At 40.7% G+C, this 15,980-nt stretch overlaps 1 protein-coding gene across 1 annotated transcript in view; it reads left to right on the top strand.

Moving 5' to 3' along the window:
- ABCC2 (ATP-binding cassette, sub-family C (CFTR/MRP), member 2) overlaps window positions 1-15,980 on the top strand; it is a 66,116-nt gene that overhangs the window by 22,842 nt on the left and 27,294 nt on the right. Inside the window, exons 8-16 of the mRNA XM_006880036.1 lie at window positions 672-844; window positions 1,819-1,996; window positions 3,211-3,465; window positions 4,272-4,337; window positions 6,338-6,475; window positions 8,402-8,548; window positions 11,351-11,435; window positions 12,150-12,216; window positions 13,632-13,758. Coding sequence (XP_006880098.1) covers window positions 672-844; window positions 1,819-1,996; window positions 3,211-3,465; window positions 4,272-4,337; window positions 6,338-6,475; window positions 8,402-8,548; window positions 11,351-11,435; window positions 12,150-12,216; window positions 13,632-13,758 — 1,236 coding nt within the window. The remainder of the gene's footprint in view (window positions 1-671; window positions 845-1,818; window positions 1,997-3,210; window positions 3,466-4,271; window positions 4,338-6,337; window positions 6,476-8,401; window positions 8,549-11,350; window positions 11,436-12,149; window positions 12,217-13,631; window positions 13,759-15,980) is intronic.

The following is a 15,980-nucleotide window of genomic DNA, read 5'->3' as shown; positions in this document are numbered from 1 at the left end:
GGGATATGTGATTATGTATTTTTGTCATGACAGGAGTCTAGAACGAAGGTTGCATAGTGGAGTGGACCTAGGGGAGGGATTGTAAAACAATGAAAGAATTTTTTCTTTTCAAAGAGAAGAGTATACTGAATGGCGGGCAGGGAGAAAAGTGCAACAATGAATGAATGGAAATCCAACGTTTCTGTAAATTTTCATTAAAATTAATAATAATAAAAATTTCTTTGAAAAAGAAAAGCTAATATTAAAAAAGAAATCCTGCAGGCAGTGTTACTCTGTTCTGTAGGGTCACCATGAGTTGCAGTTGACTTGATGACAATGAGTTCCCAGTGAGCAGATATCTGAAATATATTGTCATGTCCTTGACCTTCACTATTGAAATTGCCTCTCAGGCCACCACTCTGGGTCTCTTCTTTGTTTTGATTGCTCTGTTCTTACCATTTCAGTCGCCTGGTTTTCTAATCAGAAACAGATTATGAGCATTGACTAAGAGAAAGAGGGAGAGGAGAGCAGCAGTGGGAGCTGGAAAAGTAACTGACACTCAGGCAGTGAAGAGGAGGCAGACAGTTGAATAAAGGCAGTGGAAGAGCTCAGAGGCCTAACACTCTGGGCCTTTTGGTGTAGAGTCTTACACTTCCCGACTCTGAGTACGTTGTTGTTGAATTTGCTTCTAGGAAGAAACTAAAAAGAAAAAAAAGAAATCAAAGGAATCTGAGATCAGAAAAGACTTTCCCAGATCCTGGTTGGTGAAGACCCTCTTCAGAACTTTCCGCAGCCAACTCCTAAAAGGGTTCCTGTTGAAGCTAGTGCATGATATCCTCTTATTTCTGAATCCTCAGCTGCTTAAGTGAGTACTCAGGCCTTAGATTGTCCTCATGGGGCCACCTCTGCCACCCTGCTTTTGTCCCTTGTGTGTCGAGGCAGGAGCTTATCATTACGTTTCCATTTGAAGATGCTCACGATTATCCTCCACGTTGCAGAACTGTATTTGTGAGAAAACCATTTTTAAGATCTAAGATGAAATGCAGACTTTAGTTCGCCTTGATATTTGTTGAGCGCTGGTGTCTAACCCAAAGGCACTAAGTTAGTTCCTCAGGAGAAATTGCACAGTTTCCTCTTTTGTGGTTTACAGCCTCTGAAAACCCATTGGAGGGTCAGCTGTGAGTAGATTCTGACTTGATGGCACACAACAACAACAACAGATATATGTTAGGAGTTCTTTATTGTAAAACAAAACTGCTATGGCTGAACTTTGGCTGAGTGAGAAGCATGCCCCAGGAGAGCTTTGTGTCAAGTGTCTGTAGTGGTGTCTCCCGAGTTACAGTCTTCTGTGGAAGGATCAGGTTAATCCTGACAAGACTTTACAATCCTCTGAGATCTATGGCATGAATGAACCATTCAACAGGGAATACGTTTCCCCTTCATCCTCATGACAGATGCACATGCTCATTTCTTCTCTGGCTTTTAGAATACAGGAATTGGATCGTCCTGCCCGACCTAGCCACAAAGTCTCTTTTACTTAAGTGGAGCTGGGGGTGGATGCATTGCAGTGGTTTTCTGGAGCCTTCCCTTCCCTGTCTATTCTCATGGCCATTGGTCATCACCCTACAATCTGTCCCCCAATCTCCAGGCAAAAGCAAGAGTAACAGTAAGGCTGCTAGATTTTTTTTTAGATTCTTTTCCTAAAGATGTTTGGCCATTCTGGTTACTTTTGCTACTACAATGTAAAGTAAGATATCTCACTATGAACAAGAAGTGTTGTAAACAGCCTTTGGAGGAGGCCTGATGGGAGTATCGCTTACTTGATTTTTCTCTTGGCAGACTGCTGATTGCCTTTTCAAATGATCCTGGTGCATATGTGTGGACTGGGTATATCTTTGCAATTCTCCTCTTTGTTGTGGCTCTCCTCCAGTCCTTTTGCCTGCAGTGGTACTTTCAGTATTGCTTTATGATGGGCATGAGTGTACGATCCACCATCATGGCTGCCGTATATAAGAAGGTAAGCTAAATACAACCAAAGAAAAGCTTAGTAAGCTTGAGGGAATGATTTCAAGATCGAGGCAAAAATGATGTGATGATAATTGACCTCAACATTTGATTTTGAGTAACCATGCAGCTTTCTTTAAATGTTTCTTTGGAAATGAAAATGTAAAATGCATGTTCATTAAAGGGGACCTGCGGGGCAGTGCACTCAAGGGAAATGCCAGCAAACTGTCCCATTCAGGATCTCTCTTTCAGCCTTAAAAGTTCAGATACCTGATCATTCTCTCAACAACATGAGAATGCTTGGGGGAAAAATGTAAAGTCAGTAACAAAGCTGGTCACGGCATGGGGGCGTATTTGTGTGTGTGTGAAATTGGAAGAATCTGGTGTGAAAATCAATGTATTTTAATTTTGCAAATAAACTACTATAAAAAAAAGATATTTTATAAGTCCAACTTATAAATATACATAAGCAATTGAATGCTTTAAAAGTTATCTTTTAAAGATTGAGTAATAGTTCCCAAGAAGACATCATGAGAAATAGGATACTTAACATGTTAGATGCAAAAGTAAGAAATATGATCATTATGATGCTGCTCCTGCTGGTAGTAATGACCTTCACAATGATGGTCCTAATGATAGTGAATTCTTACTGCGAACCTTCTCTGAATAATATCCTAACTTTTGTATTTACTTTACACGTGTTTGAGGCATAGACTTGCTGGAATTTTCTTCACTAATTTTTCTTGGGCTTCAAACTGTGGAATTTCCATCTATCTAAGATATTTAATTGTTTTAAGATTATAATACTTCTACCAAAACCAGGATCTGGGCACCAATAAAGCAATGTGTGTGTGTGTGTGTGTGTGTGTGTGTGTGTGTGTGTGTGTAGCTAGTCAAGGGTCAAGCTCTTAAAACCACCAATATTTAAACCAAATGCTTAATGAAACTGAGCTGAGAAGACCTGATGCATCCATCTCAAAATTACAATCTTGTCAGTGAATCTAGAGTGTTTGATAGATAAAGGCTTTATTTCCTCAGAACTGCTTTTGTCTAACAACTTAAATAGGTTACCAATATTGTGGAAGATTTGGAAACAAGAAGGCACAGTTCCTTGGGGAAGTTGTGCTCACCTGGAGATTCCATTATGTTCTCCTTCCCAGAGCTCCTCTACTGAAGTAGTGTCATTGAGCTTCTACATGGACTCAACCTTGATTTTTCTTTTTTTAGGCCCTGACCTTATCCAACTCAGCCAGAAGGGAGTACACTGTAGGAGAAACAGTGAACCTGATGTCTGTGGATGCCCAGAAGCTCATGGATGTGGCCAACTACATCCACTTGCTGTGGTCAACAACAGTGCAGATTATTTTATCAATCTACTTCCTGTGGGCAGAATTGGGACCTTCCATCTTTGTAGGTGTTGGGGTGCTCGTGCTTCTAATCCCCTTTAATGCAGCACTGGTCAACAAGAATAAGACTGTTCAGGTAAGGAAGCAGTCACTCTGGGCTAACTTCTTCAACATCTAAACTCTTTTGCTTACTCTGCTTTAACTCTTAGCCAGCTAGAAGGGCTATCCGCAGGCTCCTCTTAGCTCTACTAGAAATCAGCGTTTGGGTGGGTAGACTTATTGGTTTGAGTTTATAAATCATTCATTTAATTACAAGTATAGATTTTTAAAAATATACAGTGCCCATCTTTCTAGATGAGGAATATAACTGAAAACTAGACAGGTTTCCTTCTCTCACTGAGCTTACATTCCACTTGAGGGTTGGAGAGATGAGCCATAAGCAAAGACAATTAAATAATGGAAATAACAGCTTATAGTTAGTACTACACAGAAAATGAATAGGGTGATATGACAGTGAGTGGGAAGGTGGGTATTTTAGGTGGGAGGTACCCAAGAGGCCTCACTGAGGAGGGAACAGTTAAGTGATCTCAGTGCCACTAGCCTGACTAGGAAGGAATGGACTTTGGGAAAGACAAAGGAAGAAGGACTTGGGGGAAGAGGACAGTTAGGCAAAGGCTATGGGGTAGAAATGAAATTGGCATGCTAAAGGATCAGAAGGAAGACCTAAGTAGTGGGAATAGTGTGGGCAAAGAAAAAAAGTTAGTATCCTAACGCTGGGCACTTCAAGTTCTTCTTAAGTGACAGGCATAGCTGTCCCACCTTGAGACCTGGCACCTGCAGTAAACCTGGAATCAATCTCTCTCTCTCTCTCTTTCTCTCTCTTTCTCTCTCTCTCTCTCTCATGGAAGCATCCTGTGTTTTTATTTTATTTTTTCCTGGCAGGCAAAAAATATGAAGAATAAAGATAAACGTTTAAAGATTATGAATGAGATTCTCAGTGGAATCAAGGTAAGGAATTGAACCCAGAAGCAGTGCATTTCATGGACCAAATGTCTCTTGGTGAAAGGTTGTGTCTTCCTGCTTCTGGTCCAATGGAGCATCAGATAGCTTTTGGTTTTTCTACCCACTTGTCTCATTTAATTTCCTATTTTAGGAGAGTTCTGGTGGCCTAGTGGTAAGGACCTATGCTGCCAGCCCAGCCCTGTGGGAAAAAGATGGCCAGTCTTCTCTTGTGCCATCTACTGCTACTGTAAAGCTCCTAGAGGGTTAGATATGAGTTGGTTCCACCTTGATGGTACATAACAAAACTCCTCCTGGCAAGCCCTATTTTAAAACTTACTTTCTCTTTATTTACCCTAAATGCTTCTTATCTTGCTCTTCCATTTTATTGTACATATTTTCAAATATGTGCAAAAATAGAGACAGTACTATAATGAATCCTCTTAGATCAATCACCTCACTTTCAAAATTAGCAACAGGACCTAACCAGTTTAGCTATTTCAACATTCCTTACCTCATGACGTACAAATAACAGATATTCTGTCACTTCCTTTGTAAATAATTTGCCTCTAAAAGAGAACCATGATAGTAAGGTTACACCTAAAATATTAACATTCTTTGATATCCTCAAATTCCCTCAATTACCTTTTCCCCCCCCTTAGAAACAGCTATTTTTGTAAAAGACAGTTTTGTACTAATATACATGTCTTTCTGGAGAACAGAAGCCCATGCTGAGATGGGCTGGGGCGTGGAATGGATTAATCACATGAAGCCATCCAGTTTGGTCCCCAATTACCTTTTACTTTTTTTAATTGTTGGTTTGTTTCAATAAGGATCTAAAATCCATCCATATATGACATTTAATAGATAAGCATTTTTTCAATTACAGTACTCCTTTCTGCTCTTTCTTTCCCCATTGTGTGTTCGTTAAACCAAGTTATTTGTCCTATCTTCTGTATTTGCTGTAAATGGACAGATCTAGAGGCTACACTGGGTTTCTGAGGCTGTAAATCTTTACAGAAGGCTGCTCATCTTTCTCCTACAGAGAAGCTGGGGCTTCAAACCTCCAACTTTTGGTTAACAGCCAGGTATATAGTGCACTGTGCTAGTAGGCTCCTTAAGAACTCCTTGTGTGTTTCTAATATACACCAGTGTTAAAATCACTGCTATGAAAATCCCGAAGTAATCAGCCCAATGTATCATCAGATTTTGCAAAAGATTCTATCATTCATTTTGTTTCCTTAATTGAAATTCTTTAGAGAAAACTACACAGCAGATAGGATACATGTTTGCTTCTTTCTATTAACAGCTTTCAAAAGAACAGCTTTCATGCTCCAAAAGTGACGAAAAATACATTGTTTTATTGTTAATTTTTTTAAATTCATGGATTATTTTTTAACTTTACCCTAAACTTCTTAAAAATGAAATAGACATCCCTTTAAAAGATTTCTGCTATGGCTTTTTTTTTTTTTTTTTTTTTGTTTTTCCAGTGCCTCTAGCGCTTCGTTTGTTTTTTTTTTTTTGCTATGGCTTTTTAAAAATATGACAAAATTAAGAAGGTAGAGTCTTTGAGTCTGAGCTCTACCGCATTCCAGCTTAGTGAACTTGAATAAGTTATTTCCTTGACGAGCCTGTTACTTCACTGGAGAAAAGTGGACAATAATTCTACATAGGTTGGAAGGCCTTCTTGCTCTGGTTTGCCCAGAACTTTTCAAGTTTTAACACTGAGGACCCTAAATCCAGTAAACCCTCTTAATGCTGGGCAAGCTGGGACAGTTGGCCACACTGAAGATGTTTAAAGGATTAAGTGAAATAATATATATAAAAAGCTTGGGACACAGAATAGGTTTTCTACAATTACATACTACCTTTCTATAATCACATTTCATAATCTGGATTTCCACCTGTCCATACTTTAGACACTGTGTTCTAAAACATGGTTAGATGAGACATACCCGGTGGCCCTTCAGGACAATGGTCTGAACAATGCTCTTTTTTAAATTTCTTAGATCCTAAAATATTTTGCCTGGGAACCTTCATTCAAAAACCAAATCTACAACCTTCGGAAGAAAGAGCTCAAGAACCTGTTGACTTTTGCTAAAGTACAGTCTGTGATTATGTTCATCTTATTCTTAAGCCCGGTCATGGTGAGTAGCAGAGGAGTCAATGCTTGTGTATGCTTTGACCTTGGATCAGCTTCCTGGAGGGACAGGTCTATGTAGAATGTCCAACACCCCGAAGTGCTGTTGTTGAAGTCCAGAGGATTCAAACTCGCTTTTCAACCCCCCTCATACTAATAGAGCTACCTCATGACCCCACCTTCAACCCTCACTCTCAAATCTTGAAACTTTGGTTACACGCTTGGATGCTATTTTTAATATTTTCAGCACGAATGTGACAACCAGGCAGAATTTGCGTAGAAGAGTTTCTTATCTTCCTGAGGAGGCAGTATGAGTATATAGTGAAAGAAATGTTGGTACCAAACTCTTGCCCAGTAATGTCATTAATTGACTGTGACCTTGGACAATTTATTTCCCCTTCTGGGCTCAATGTTCTTATGAGTAAACTTGAGGAAGTTAGAATAATTGATAAGATCCTCTTCAACTCTCTGTGGTTGGTCCTCAACTTTATAATGTACTTGAGTTATAACAAATTATACCTAACACTTGTCCTTTTCTTTCTTGTTTTGTATATCTTATCACTAATAATTGGGAGAATAGGCAGTCTCCTCCCATTTGATTTGTTGTTGTTATTATGTGTCATCATGTGACCAAGACTAATAGCAACCCTATGCATACTAGCTCTGAACCCTGCCCCATCCTGAGCCAATCTCATTGCCTGTGATACACCTACCCTCATTACTCCAGTTATTGTGTCAGTCCATTTCGTCCAGGGCCTTCCTTTTCTGTGCTGTTCCTCCACCCTTCCAAGCATGATATTTTCTCCAAAGGCCAGTCCCTCTTGGCTACATGTCCAAAATACATGAGATGGAGTCTCAAAATCTTTGCCTCCAAGGAGGGTTTCACCCTCTCCAGGACATATCTGTTCGGTCTCCTGTCAGTCTATGGTATATTCACAACTCTGCAGCACAACTCAATGGCATCAATTCTTCTTCTGTCGTCTTTGCTCACTGTCCAGTTCTCTACTACATAGCAAGTAATTGTGAAGACTCATGGCCTGGAACAGGTGCACCTTAGTCTCTAGACTCTTAGACTCTAGACTTAGTCTCTAGATCTCCTTCCTCTTCAGCACTCTGGAGACTTTCACACTGGATATAAGGCCAAGGACTCAAGGAAGGGACCAGAGAGAAAGAGAGACAGCTCAAGGAAGCTTTATTAAGGGAGCTACTAGGTGGAATTCTTTGGTCTGGAGAGAGAAACAGACCAGGGTAAAACCATGCTCTAAGGTGGGTTAGGGCAGGTTTTGATAGTAGGGTCTTTAGGGAGGGAAGGGAGGGACCATCCATTGTGGTTTAACCATGTGGACAAGGCTGTTAACTCCCTTTGTTGACATGTTGATATTCTTTGAATCCTTTATTCTCCCTCTTGACCTTGGTCTGGGCCTGACAGTCCCTGACCTCAGATTTCCCTAATGAAGTTTGCATTTTGGTTTCCTGACTGCTGGTGCCAAGAGTGTTGGTTGTAGAACTGAGCAAGCTGAAACGGTTAATAATCTCAATCTCTCCTCCATCTATCACAATGCCACCAGTTGCCTTTGAAAACCTGCTGAAGGGTCAGCTATGAGTCAGTTCTGACTCAATGGCACACAACAACAACATCACTAGTAATATGTACTGCAAATGGTATGGCGAGTTGTTGATCTTATTATCTGTAGCTTATACATAGTGTTTCCAATCTCCTGAAGTTAAAGAGCAGATTTATGAAGATACTAATAATAAATAGTAATGACTTTTTTTTAAAAAATGCCATATTCTACTTACACCAGTACCTACTATGACTGAGGTACCAGAATGAAACTCCTTGTAAATTGAAGGTTGTCTGTACTGTGCTTTTGAGATTCAGGACAAGGCTTCTTTTTTAGCAATAAATTGCTTATGACTTGGTTCTTCCCAGGTGTCTGTGACAACATTTTCTGTTTACGTCCTGGTGGATAGCAACAATGTTTTGGATGCACAAAAGGCCTTCACTTCCATCACACTCTTCAATATTCTACGTTTTCCCTTGGGTATGCTTCCGATGGTAATTGCCTCTGTTCTGCAGGTAAGTAGCAATGTTCCCAGCTATGGGCTTATTTAGGTTAAAAGCCTTAGATTCCAGAATGTCTGACATGTCTATCCCAGGTCTAGTTCTGCTAGATAATTGTTAACCACAGAGCTGTTTGGTCTCTGGATATCAACATGCTCTCTGAACCCTAGTTTATCTGATGATAAGGATAATCACACCAATCTTATCTGCCTCAAGGAGGCAATGCTTATGAAAGCTTTAGTGTAATTATTATGATTAGCCTTAGAACCTTTCTTAGCTCCTTACCCAGTTAGTTTCTCTGAGATTTACCAAAAAATTATCTAAATAAAAGCAGTATGCTGGTTTTATTAATTCTGTTCCTAGGGTCTCTATGAGTTGTAGTCAACTCACATAACAGCAACAAAAACATACAGGTTTGGGTTCAGGAGAGGTTCCTTAGCTTTCCTTTCTAATGAGTTTACTGCTGCTAATCCTTTGTATATAATAAACTTCTACAGATTTTTCAGGGCTAATATGACATAAACAGAAAGAAAAACCAATGAAAGAATTTTACTTTTCAAAGAGAAGAGTGAACTTGGGGCGGGGGAGGGGTGGGCAGGGAGAAAAATGCAACAATGAATGAACGGAAATCCAAAATCTCTGTAAATGTTCATTAAGATTAATAAAATAATTTTTTAAAGAGAAAAAACATTTGCTAGTAAAATCCTAACACAACTGAATGTCAAGTGTTGGAAAATATGTTTGGAGTTTGGTAGACCTTGAATGGGCCAGAGAGTGTCCAGTCAGAGAACAGAGATGGAATAAATAGCAGAGATCAACAGAAAATTCCCAGGGCAGATGGCAGATGTGAGACTACCTGACTGACATAATGACAGGGAGATAGAGTGTGGTGACTATGAGGCCACGAGCAGGTGATCTGCATGGATCCAGAGGGGGCTGGGTTCAGTTAGTTCATGGCATGAGGACTCTCGTTGTTATGTGTCATCCAGTCAGAACCAGCTAATAGCTGACTCTCCAGAAGATTTTCCGAGGCTGTAAGTGGTCACAGGAGGAGAATAGCCATCTTTCTCATGAGAAGGTAGTGGATTCGAGCAACTTACCTTTGGGTTGGTGGTACAACTCTTAACCCTCTAGATCTCCAAAGCCCCTTACAGGAAGGACTAAGGTTTAGGAAGAAACCTTCCTATCCTTGAGAATATCAAGCCAGGTCAGCAGATTTGGGCCGTAATGAAGCAATGTGATCCTCATGGGTTCAGACATTTTTGCCAGCAAAGCAAAGATGTAAGCTGTCTGTGTCGCATGTCCTCTGAGATGAAATTGAAATGAGAGACCGAACAATGCGGTAACATGGGGAGATGTTGGTTGCAGAGGAGCTGGTTTCATGCTGCTATTAATAGTTTTAGAGCCTGCCATTGGACTCGAGAGGAGCTCTAGTGGCACAGTGAGTAATGCATTGGGCTGCTAACCCAAAAGTTCAGCAGTTCAAATTCACCAGCCGCCTCAAAAGAGAAAGATGGGCGGGCTCCTCCCATGAGGACTTACAGCCTTGGCAGCTCAGTGGAGGTTTGTACGGAGTTGGAAGTTACAGCATTGGGTGGGTGGATAATTGCAACTTAAGAAGAGGGCAAGGGAGCTCTAGTGGCCTAGTGGTAAGGAGCTGTGATGCCAACCCGAAGGCATGATGTTTGAATCCTCCAGTTTCTCTGTGGAGGAAATATGGGCAATCTCCTTCCACGAAACTTACTGCCTCTGAAAACCTGCCGGAGGGTCAGCTGTAAGTTGGTTCTAACTCCACAGGACATAACAACAACAACAAACAAGAAGGGGGCAGGGCAGAAAGCCCTTCCTCAAAACCCGAGCGGCAGTGAGAAGTTTGCTCATCTTCCATGCAAGTTAAGGAAGCAGGGAGGAAACGTCTTGTGGAAGCTCTTTGAAATCCTCCCTGGTTCTCAGCTGCTTTGCCTGCGTGCACCATGTGGAGACTTGTATGGTCGCCGTGGTGCTATGACAGCACTACATCTCCAGAGGATCCCAGCAGTAGATTAGTTTGGATACTAGAGAGTCATCAAGGTATAACCAAGCCAAAAACCCACCCTCATAGAGTCAGTGGAGACTCATATCAACCCGCCATCAGGTTTCTGGAATTGTAAATCTTCTTTTACAGACCAGAGGGTAGATTCAAATGGTTGACGTTTTGGTTAGAAGCATACTCTGCCACCAGAACTCCTTCATAGAGGTCTAGACTTGGTTAAAGAAGACTGACTACGCAGAGGCCCACTTACCAGAACCAGAGAGCATTGGTAATTTATCTTAGAAGAAGGCAGGAGCTGGTTTCAGGGGCCAAAGATCAAAGAGTGATAGCACTGGAATTGAACCCACTGAGTGAGTGACTGCAGTATATCAACTTTGATGACAGGGTGATTCCCAGGTCAGAGCAGAGGTGAGTCTATAAGGGGATAAGGAGGGCCTGGCCATGGTAACATAGTTGGGAGGAATTTGTGCTGTTAACCCAATGACAGTGTTTCTTTGGTGGTTCAGAGCCTCTAGCAGCTCCAGAGGGGAAAGATGGACAGTTTCTTCCCGTGTGATTTACAACTTCTGAAAAATTGCCGAAGGGTCAGCTATGAGTTGGTTCTGACTATGTATGTCATTGAGTTTAGGGCATTGTGCCATGGTAAATGACAAATCTATGGGCAAGAAACCTGGCAGGTTAAATGTCTATGTCCACACCCAAAACAGATGCTACAACTCTAGAAAACATCTCCCTGCTTGTGCTTGCTATTTGATTATTATTGAGATCTTCTGTGTTCCTCCCAGGCTAGTGTTTCCACAGAACGTCTAGAGAAGTACTTGGGAGGGGATGACTTGGATACATCTGCCATTCGTCACGACCCAAGTTCTGGTAAATGAATTTGGAAGTTGCTTTCCAAACTTATTCACAGTGGTGGTACCATAATTTTTGTATGTGTGGGCTTAGCAGCAGTAAGTGGATTAGAAAAGAAAGCTAAGGAATCTCTCTTGAACTTTAGTTTGCATAATAGGTAATAAAAACAGCATGCTACTTTCATTTAATTATGTTTTCGTTTGAAGCATATTGCTTTGCAAGATTGCTAAACAAAGCTAGGTTCCGTTGTTCTGAGGAGAAGCAAGTGTCCTGCAGAGGAGGTCCCAAATCAGTAGTCAGTATGGACCAGAGCAGGTAGATTTGGAAATTAAAAAATGCATGTATTTTGAAGGTTTTAAGGATTAGAGGTACCTATGACCAGAGCTAGCAGTGGTCTGGAATGCAGAATGAAGACTGGGTGGGTGTATATATGAGGTGAAGGTCAAACAAGGAGTCTGGGCTGCTGAAGGGTTTGACATTTATTGAGAATATCTGTAGGACAGGAAGGCGGGCTAACTATCAGACCTGGGACTCCTAAGTTTAAAAAGGCTTCGAATGGAAGTTGCTTTGGGCCTCATTTCAGGAAACGCTTCATCTCTAGTTAGTGTAGCAGCTAGCATATTGCAGAAGTGATCTTGGATCTATTGGACATACAAGAGCTGAGAATGGATAGACTGATGTGTGGAGACTTAATCTGACTTAAATGGTGGGGGGGTGTCTTTATCCCAACAGACAAAGCTGTGAAGTTTTCTGAGGCCTCCTTTACTTGGGACAGGGACACGGAAACCACAATCCGAGAGTGAGTGCCCTTCACCCCATCCTGCTGATTCTTCTTGCCGGTCCTGTTCTTAGAAAATTCTGTGTTACAGAACACATGGGTAAAGAGTGAGATGTGTGTTGAGTTAGTTCAAACTGCAGGCTGAATCTTTAGATTAATGTGCTGCCAGTAAAAATCTTGAGCCTCTCTCCTCAACATTGCATCTGTCACATAGAATTCTCTGTGACTGTGGGGTCAGGTCTGGGATTCATCAGACCTGAAACCCCACTCATAATCCTCTCAATCCAAATGCCTCCTTTTACATAGAACAGACTTGATATAGTTTCTCCTTCACTGGCTTATATGTAAAGGAATTTCATTTCCATGAACAGGTTCAGCAAAAGTCTGAACAAGTTCCTTATGTTCCTACTGTTTAGGGAATCAAAGACTAGGTCTTGTATAGGGTTATCAGGAATCTAGCTTAGTGCGTACCCTTCCCTGCTGTTGTTGTTATGTGCCGTCAAGTCACTTGCAACTCATAGTGACCCTATGTACAACAGCCCTAAACCCTGCTCTGTCCTGTGCCAGTCACACTGCCTCCGACACACCCATCCCGATTACCCCAGTCACTGAATCAATCCACCTCATAGAGGGTCTTCCCCTCCTGAGCCGTCCCTCCACCCTACCAAGCATGATGTCCCTCTCCAAGGACCTGTCCCTCATTACAACATGTCCAAAGTATGTCAGACGAAGCCCCAGAATCCTTGCCTCCAAAGATCAGCTCGGTTTAACTCTCTCCAGGATTAATCTGTTTGTTTTCTTGGCAGTCCATGGTACATTCAATTCTCTTCTCCAGCACCACGGCTCAATTCTCCTTCTATCCTCCCTAGTCGTTGTCCAACTCTCTGATGCATAACAAGTGATTGCGAAGACCATGGCCTGTATCAGATACCCTTCCCTAGTCAGACACAATTCCAAGGGAGGAGTCAGGGACTCTATGCATCTAGCAAGTGTTGGATAGTCAAGTTTGGGAAATACTAATCTAGTCAAGCCTCATGATAAATATGGATCCTAATTCCAGAGGAAGTGACCTTCCCAAGTTCATACAGCTTAGCAGTGACTAAATTGAGACTTGAACCAGGTCTCTGGTTCAAGCACCTAATCTGGGGCTTGTTCAATGGCATCATGCTGGTTCTAGGGGAATGTCTACACATGAAGCCCACATTGGGCACAGACAGCTTATAGGTGAGTTAGACAAATCAAGGCTCACTTTCAAGGTCCTTGGGGCTAAAAGAAAAAAAAATCATAGAAACACTATGCCATGAGACCTTATATATCCAAGGCAAATATTTCCAATCTCGAGGGGAAATCTCCTTCCAATCTCCCATTGGAAGTCCGGGTGACTTGAATATTCTTGAATAACATGGTATCTCTTTAAATACCCTTCTTTCTTTCAGTGTCAACCTGGATGTTACACCAGGCCACTTAGTGGCTGTGGTGGGCACTGTGGGGTCTGGGAAATCTTCCCTGATGTCAGCCATCCTAGGAGAAATGGAAAATGTCCACGGACACATTACTATCAAGGTAAGAGGAAATGCAAATGATGAAGACTTCCAACACTCAAATATGGGCCACAGTGAGTGCTGCCTTCACATTTGGGAGGAAGCACTGAGGACTAGCATCTGGTAACCACTGCTTTGGTTTCTCTAAATACATTCTTAGAGAAAGCTGATGGACATGTGAATCAAAGGAATCTTCCAAGTTTTCATATTCAGATTCTTGGAATAAGGACTGAGAATCTGCATCTTTAAGGTTCCCCAGGTGATTCTCATTAGCATACTAGTGTTTGATAACTGTTAGAGAAATCTGCCTTCAAATTATATCCATCTCTGCTGTAACTAGATACATGTTTCCAAAAAGTTCAACTTCTGCAAAATTGTGGAATAAAAATCATAGGCCCTTAGAAAAAGATGTTAGAAAACCAGAAGAACATTCTTGTCATTTATCAAGCTCAAAAAGTAAGAAAAAAATGTAAAGCCTCAAGTTTAAATGTTGATTTTTTTTAAGTAAAATATTGAACAATTCAGGAAACATCATAGAACATGGAAAGTATACTCAGAGTCATTGTACCAGAACAAATTGGTTGATGTTCAACCACTTAGGAAAGTAGCATATAATCAAGAACCAATGACTGAAGGGAAAAGTTCAAGCTCTACTGAAGGCATTATCAAAAAGCAAGGTTCCAGGAATTGACAAAATACCAACTGTGATATTTTGACAAATGCTTGCAACTCTGTTAAGTGCTCAGTCATTGATACTGAAAAATATGACAGCTATCTTGCCAACCAACAAATCCATATTTGTATTAATTAAAAAAAAAGATGATCCAACAGAATGTGGAAATTATCAAACAACAGCATTAATATCACATACAAGTAAAGTTTTGCTGAAAATAATTTAAAAATAATTGCAGAAGCACATCTCCAAAGAAGTGCCAGAAATTCAAACCACATTCAGAAGAGGACATGGGATGAGGGGTTTCATTGCTCATGTCAGATAGGTGTTGGTTGAAAGCAGAGAAAAAAAAACCAGAAAAATGTTTACTTGTGCACTATTTTCTATATAAGGCATTCAACTATATGGCCATGACAAATTATGGCTAACATTTTGAAGAGTGAGAATTCCATGAAACACTGTCCTTATAGACCGAAAAGCATTCAGTTGAATAGAATAAGAAAAAGTGTGTAAAGATTATATCCTTTAACCACACTTGTTCAATATGTATGCTGGAAAAATCATTAGAGAAGCTGAACTATAAGAAGAACAACACAGGATCAGGAATGGAGGCAGAAGACTCATCAACAACCTACATTATGTAGATGACACAACTTGTTTATGAAAGTAAAGAGAACTAGAAGCACTTATTGATGAAGTTCAGAGACTGTACCACCAGTATGGACTATGAGGGGGACAAAATCTTCCCTAAGGACCAGTAAGCAACATCATGAAAAATGGGGAAAATACTGAAATAGTAAAAAAATTCATTTTATTCATCTCTGCAATCAACACCCACTTACGCAGAAGTCAAGAAATCAAAGAATGTATTGCACTGGGCAAATCTGCTACAAAAGACTAAGGTATTGAGAAGCAAAGATATCTCCTTTAGGGGAGCTCTGGTGGCCTAGTGGCAAGGAGCTGCAACTACAATCCCAGAGGCGCACGGTTCGAATCCACCAGATGTTTTGCCAGGGATCGAGGGACAATCTCCTCCTGTATGAGTCGGATCTGATTTGACGGTACACTCACACAAAAAATAAAAAATAAATATCTTCTTTAAAAGAATAATCCTTTTTTATTGTTATTTTAATGAAAGTCTTCAGGAAACTTAGATTTCCATTTATTTATTGTTGCACATTTTTCTCCCTACCCCCTCAATTCACTTGAAAAAAAATTTCATTCATTGTTGCATAATTTCTTCCCTCCCCACTCCAGTCCAACATCTCTTTTTCTGAACTGTTGTCATGGATTAAGATGTTCCTAACTCAAGCCATGGCATTTTCAGTCACCTCATATGTAGGTGAAAACAGGACAGTGACTAGAGAAGATTGAAAAAATAATTGCCACATTTGAATTATGATGAACAATATTGACTATACACCATGGCCTCTCAGAAGAACAAACAAATTTGTCTTAGAAAAATTATAGCTAAAACACTCCTTACAGCAAGGATTGTGAGACTTAGTCTGATATATGGATTATGTTATTGGGGGGACCAGTCCCTGAAGGAGAAAATCACACTTGGTAAA

Source organism: Elephantulus edwardii, unplaced genomic scaffold (assembly GCF_000299155.1).
Source record: "Elephantulus edwardii isolate Elephantulus edwardi_28Jun2011 unplaced genomic scaffold, EleEdw1.0 scaffold00006, whole genome shotgun sequence".
In the NCBI taxonomy this organism is placed as follows: Eukaryota; Metazoa; Chordata; class Mammalia; order Macroscelidea; family Macroscelididae; genus Elephantulus; species Elephantulus edwardii.
This window is presented reverse-complemented; position numbering and strand designations above follow the sequence as displayed.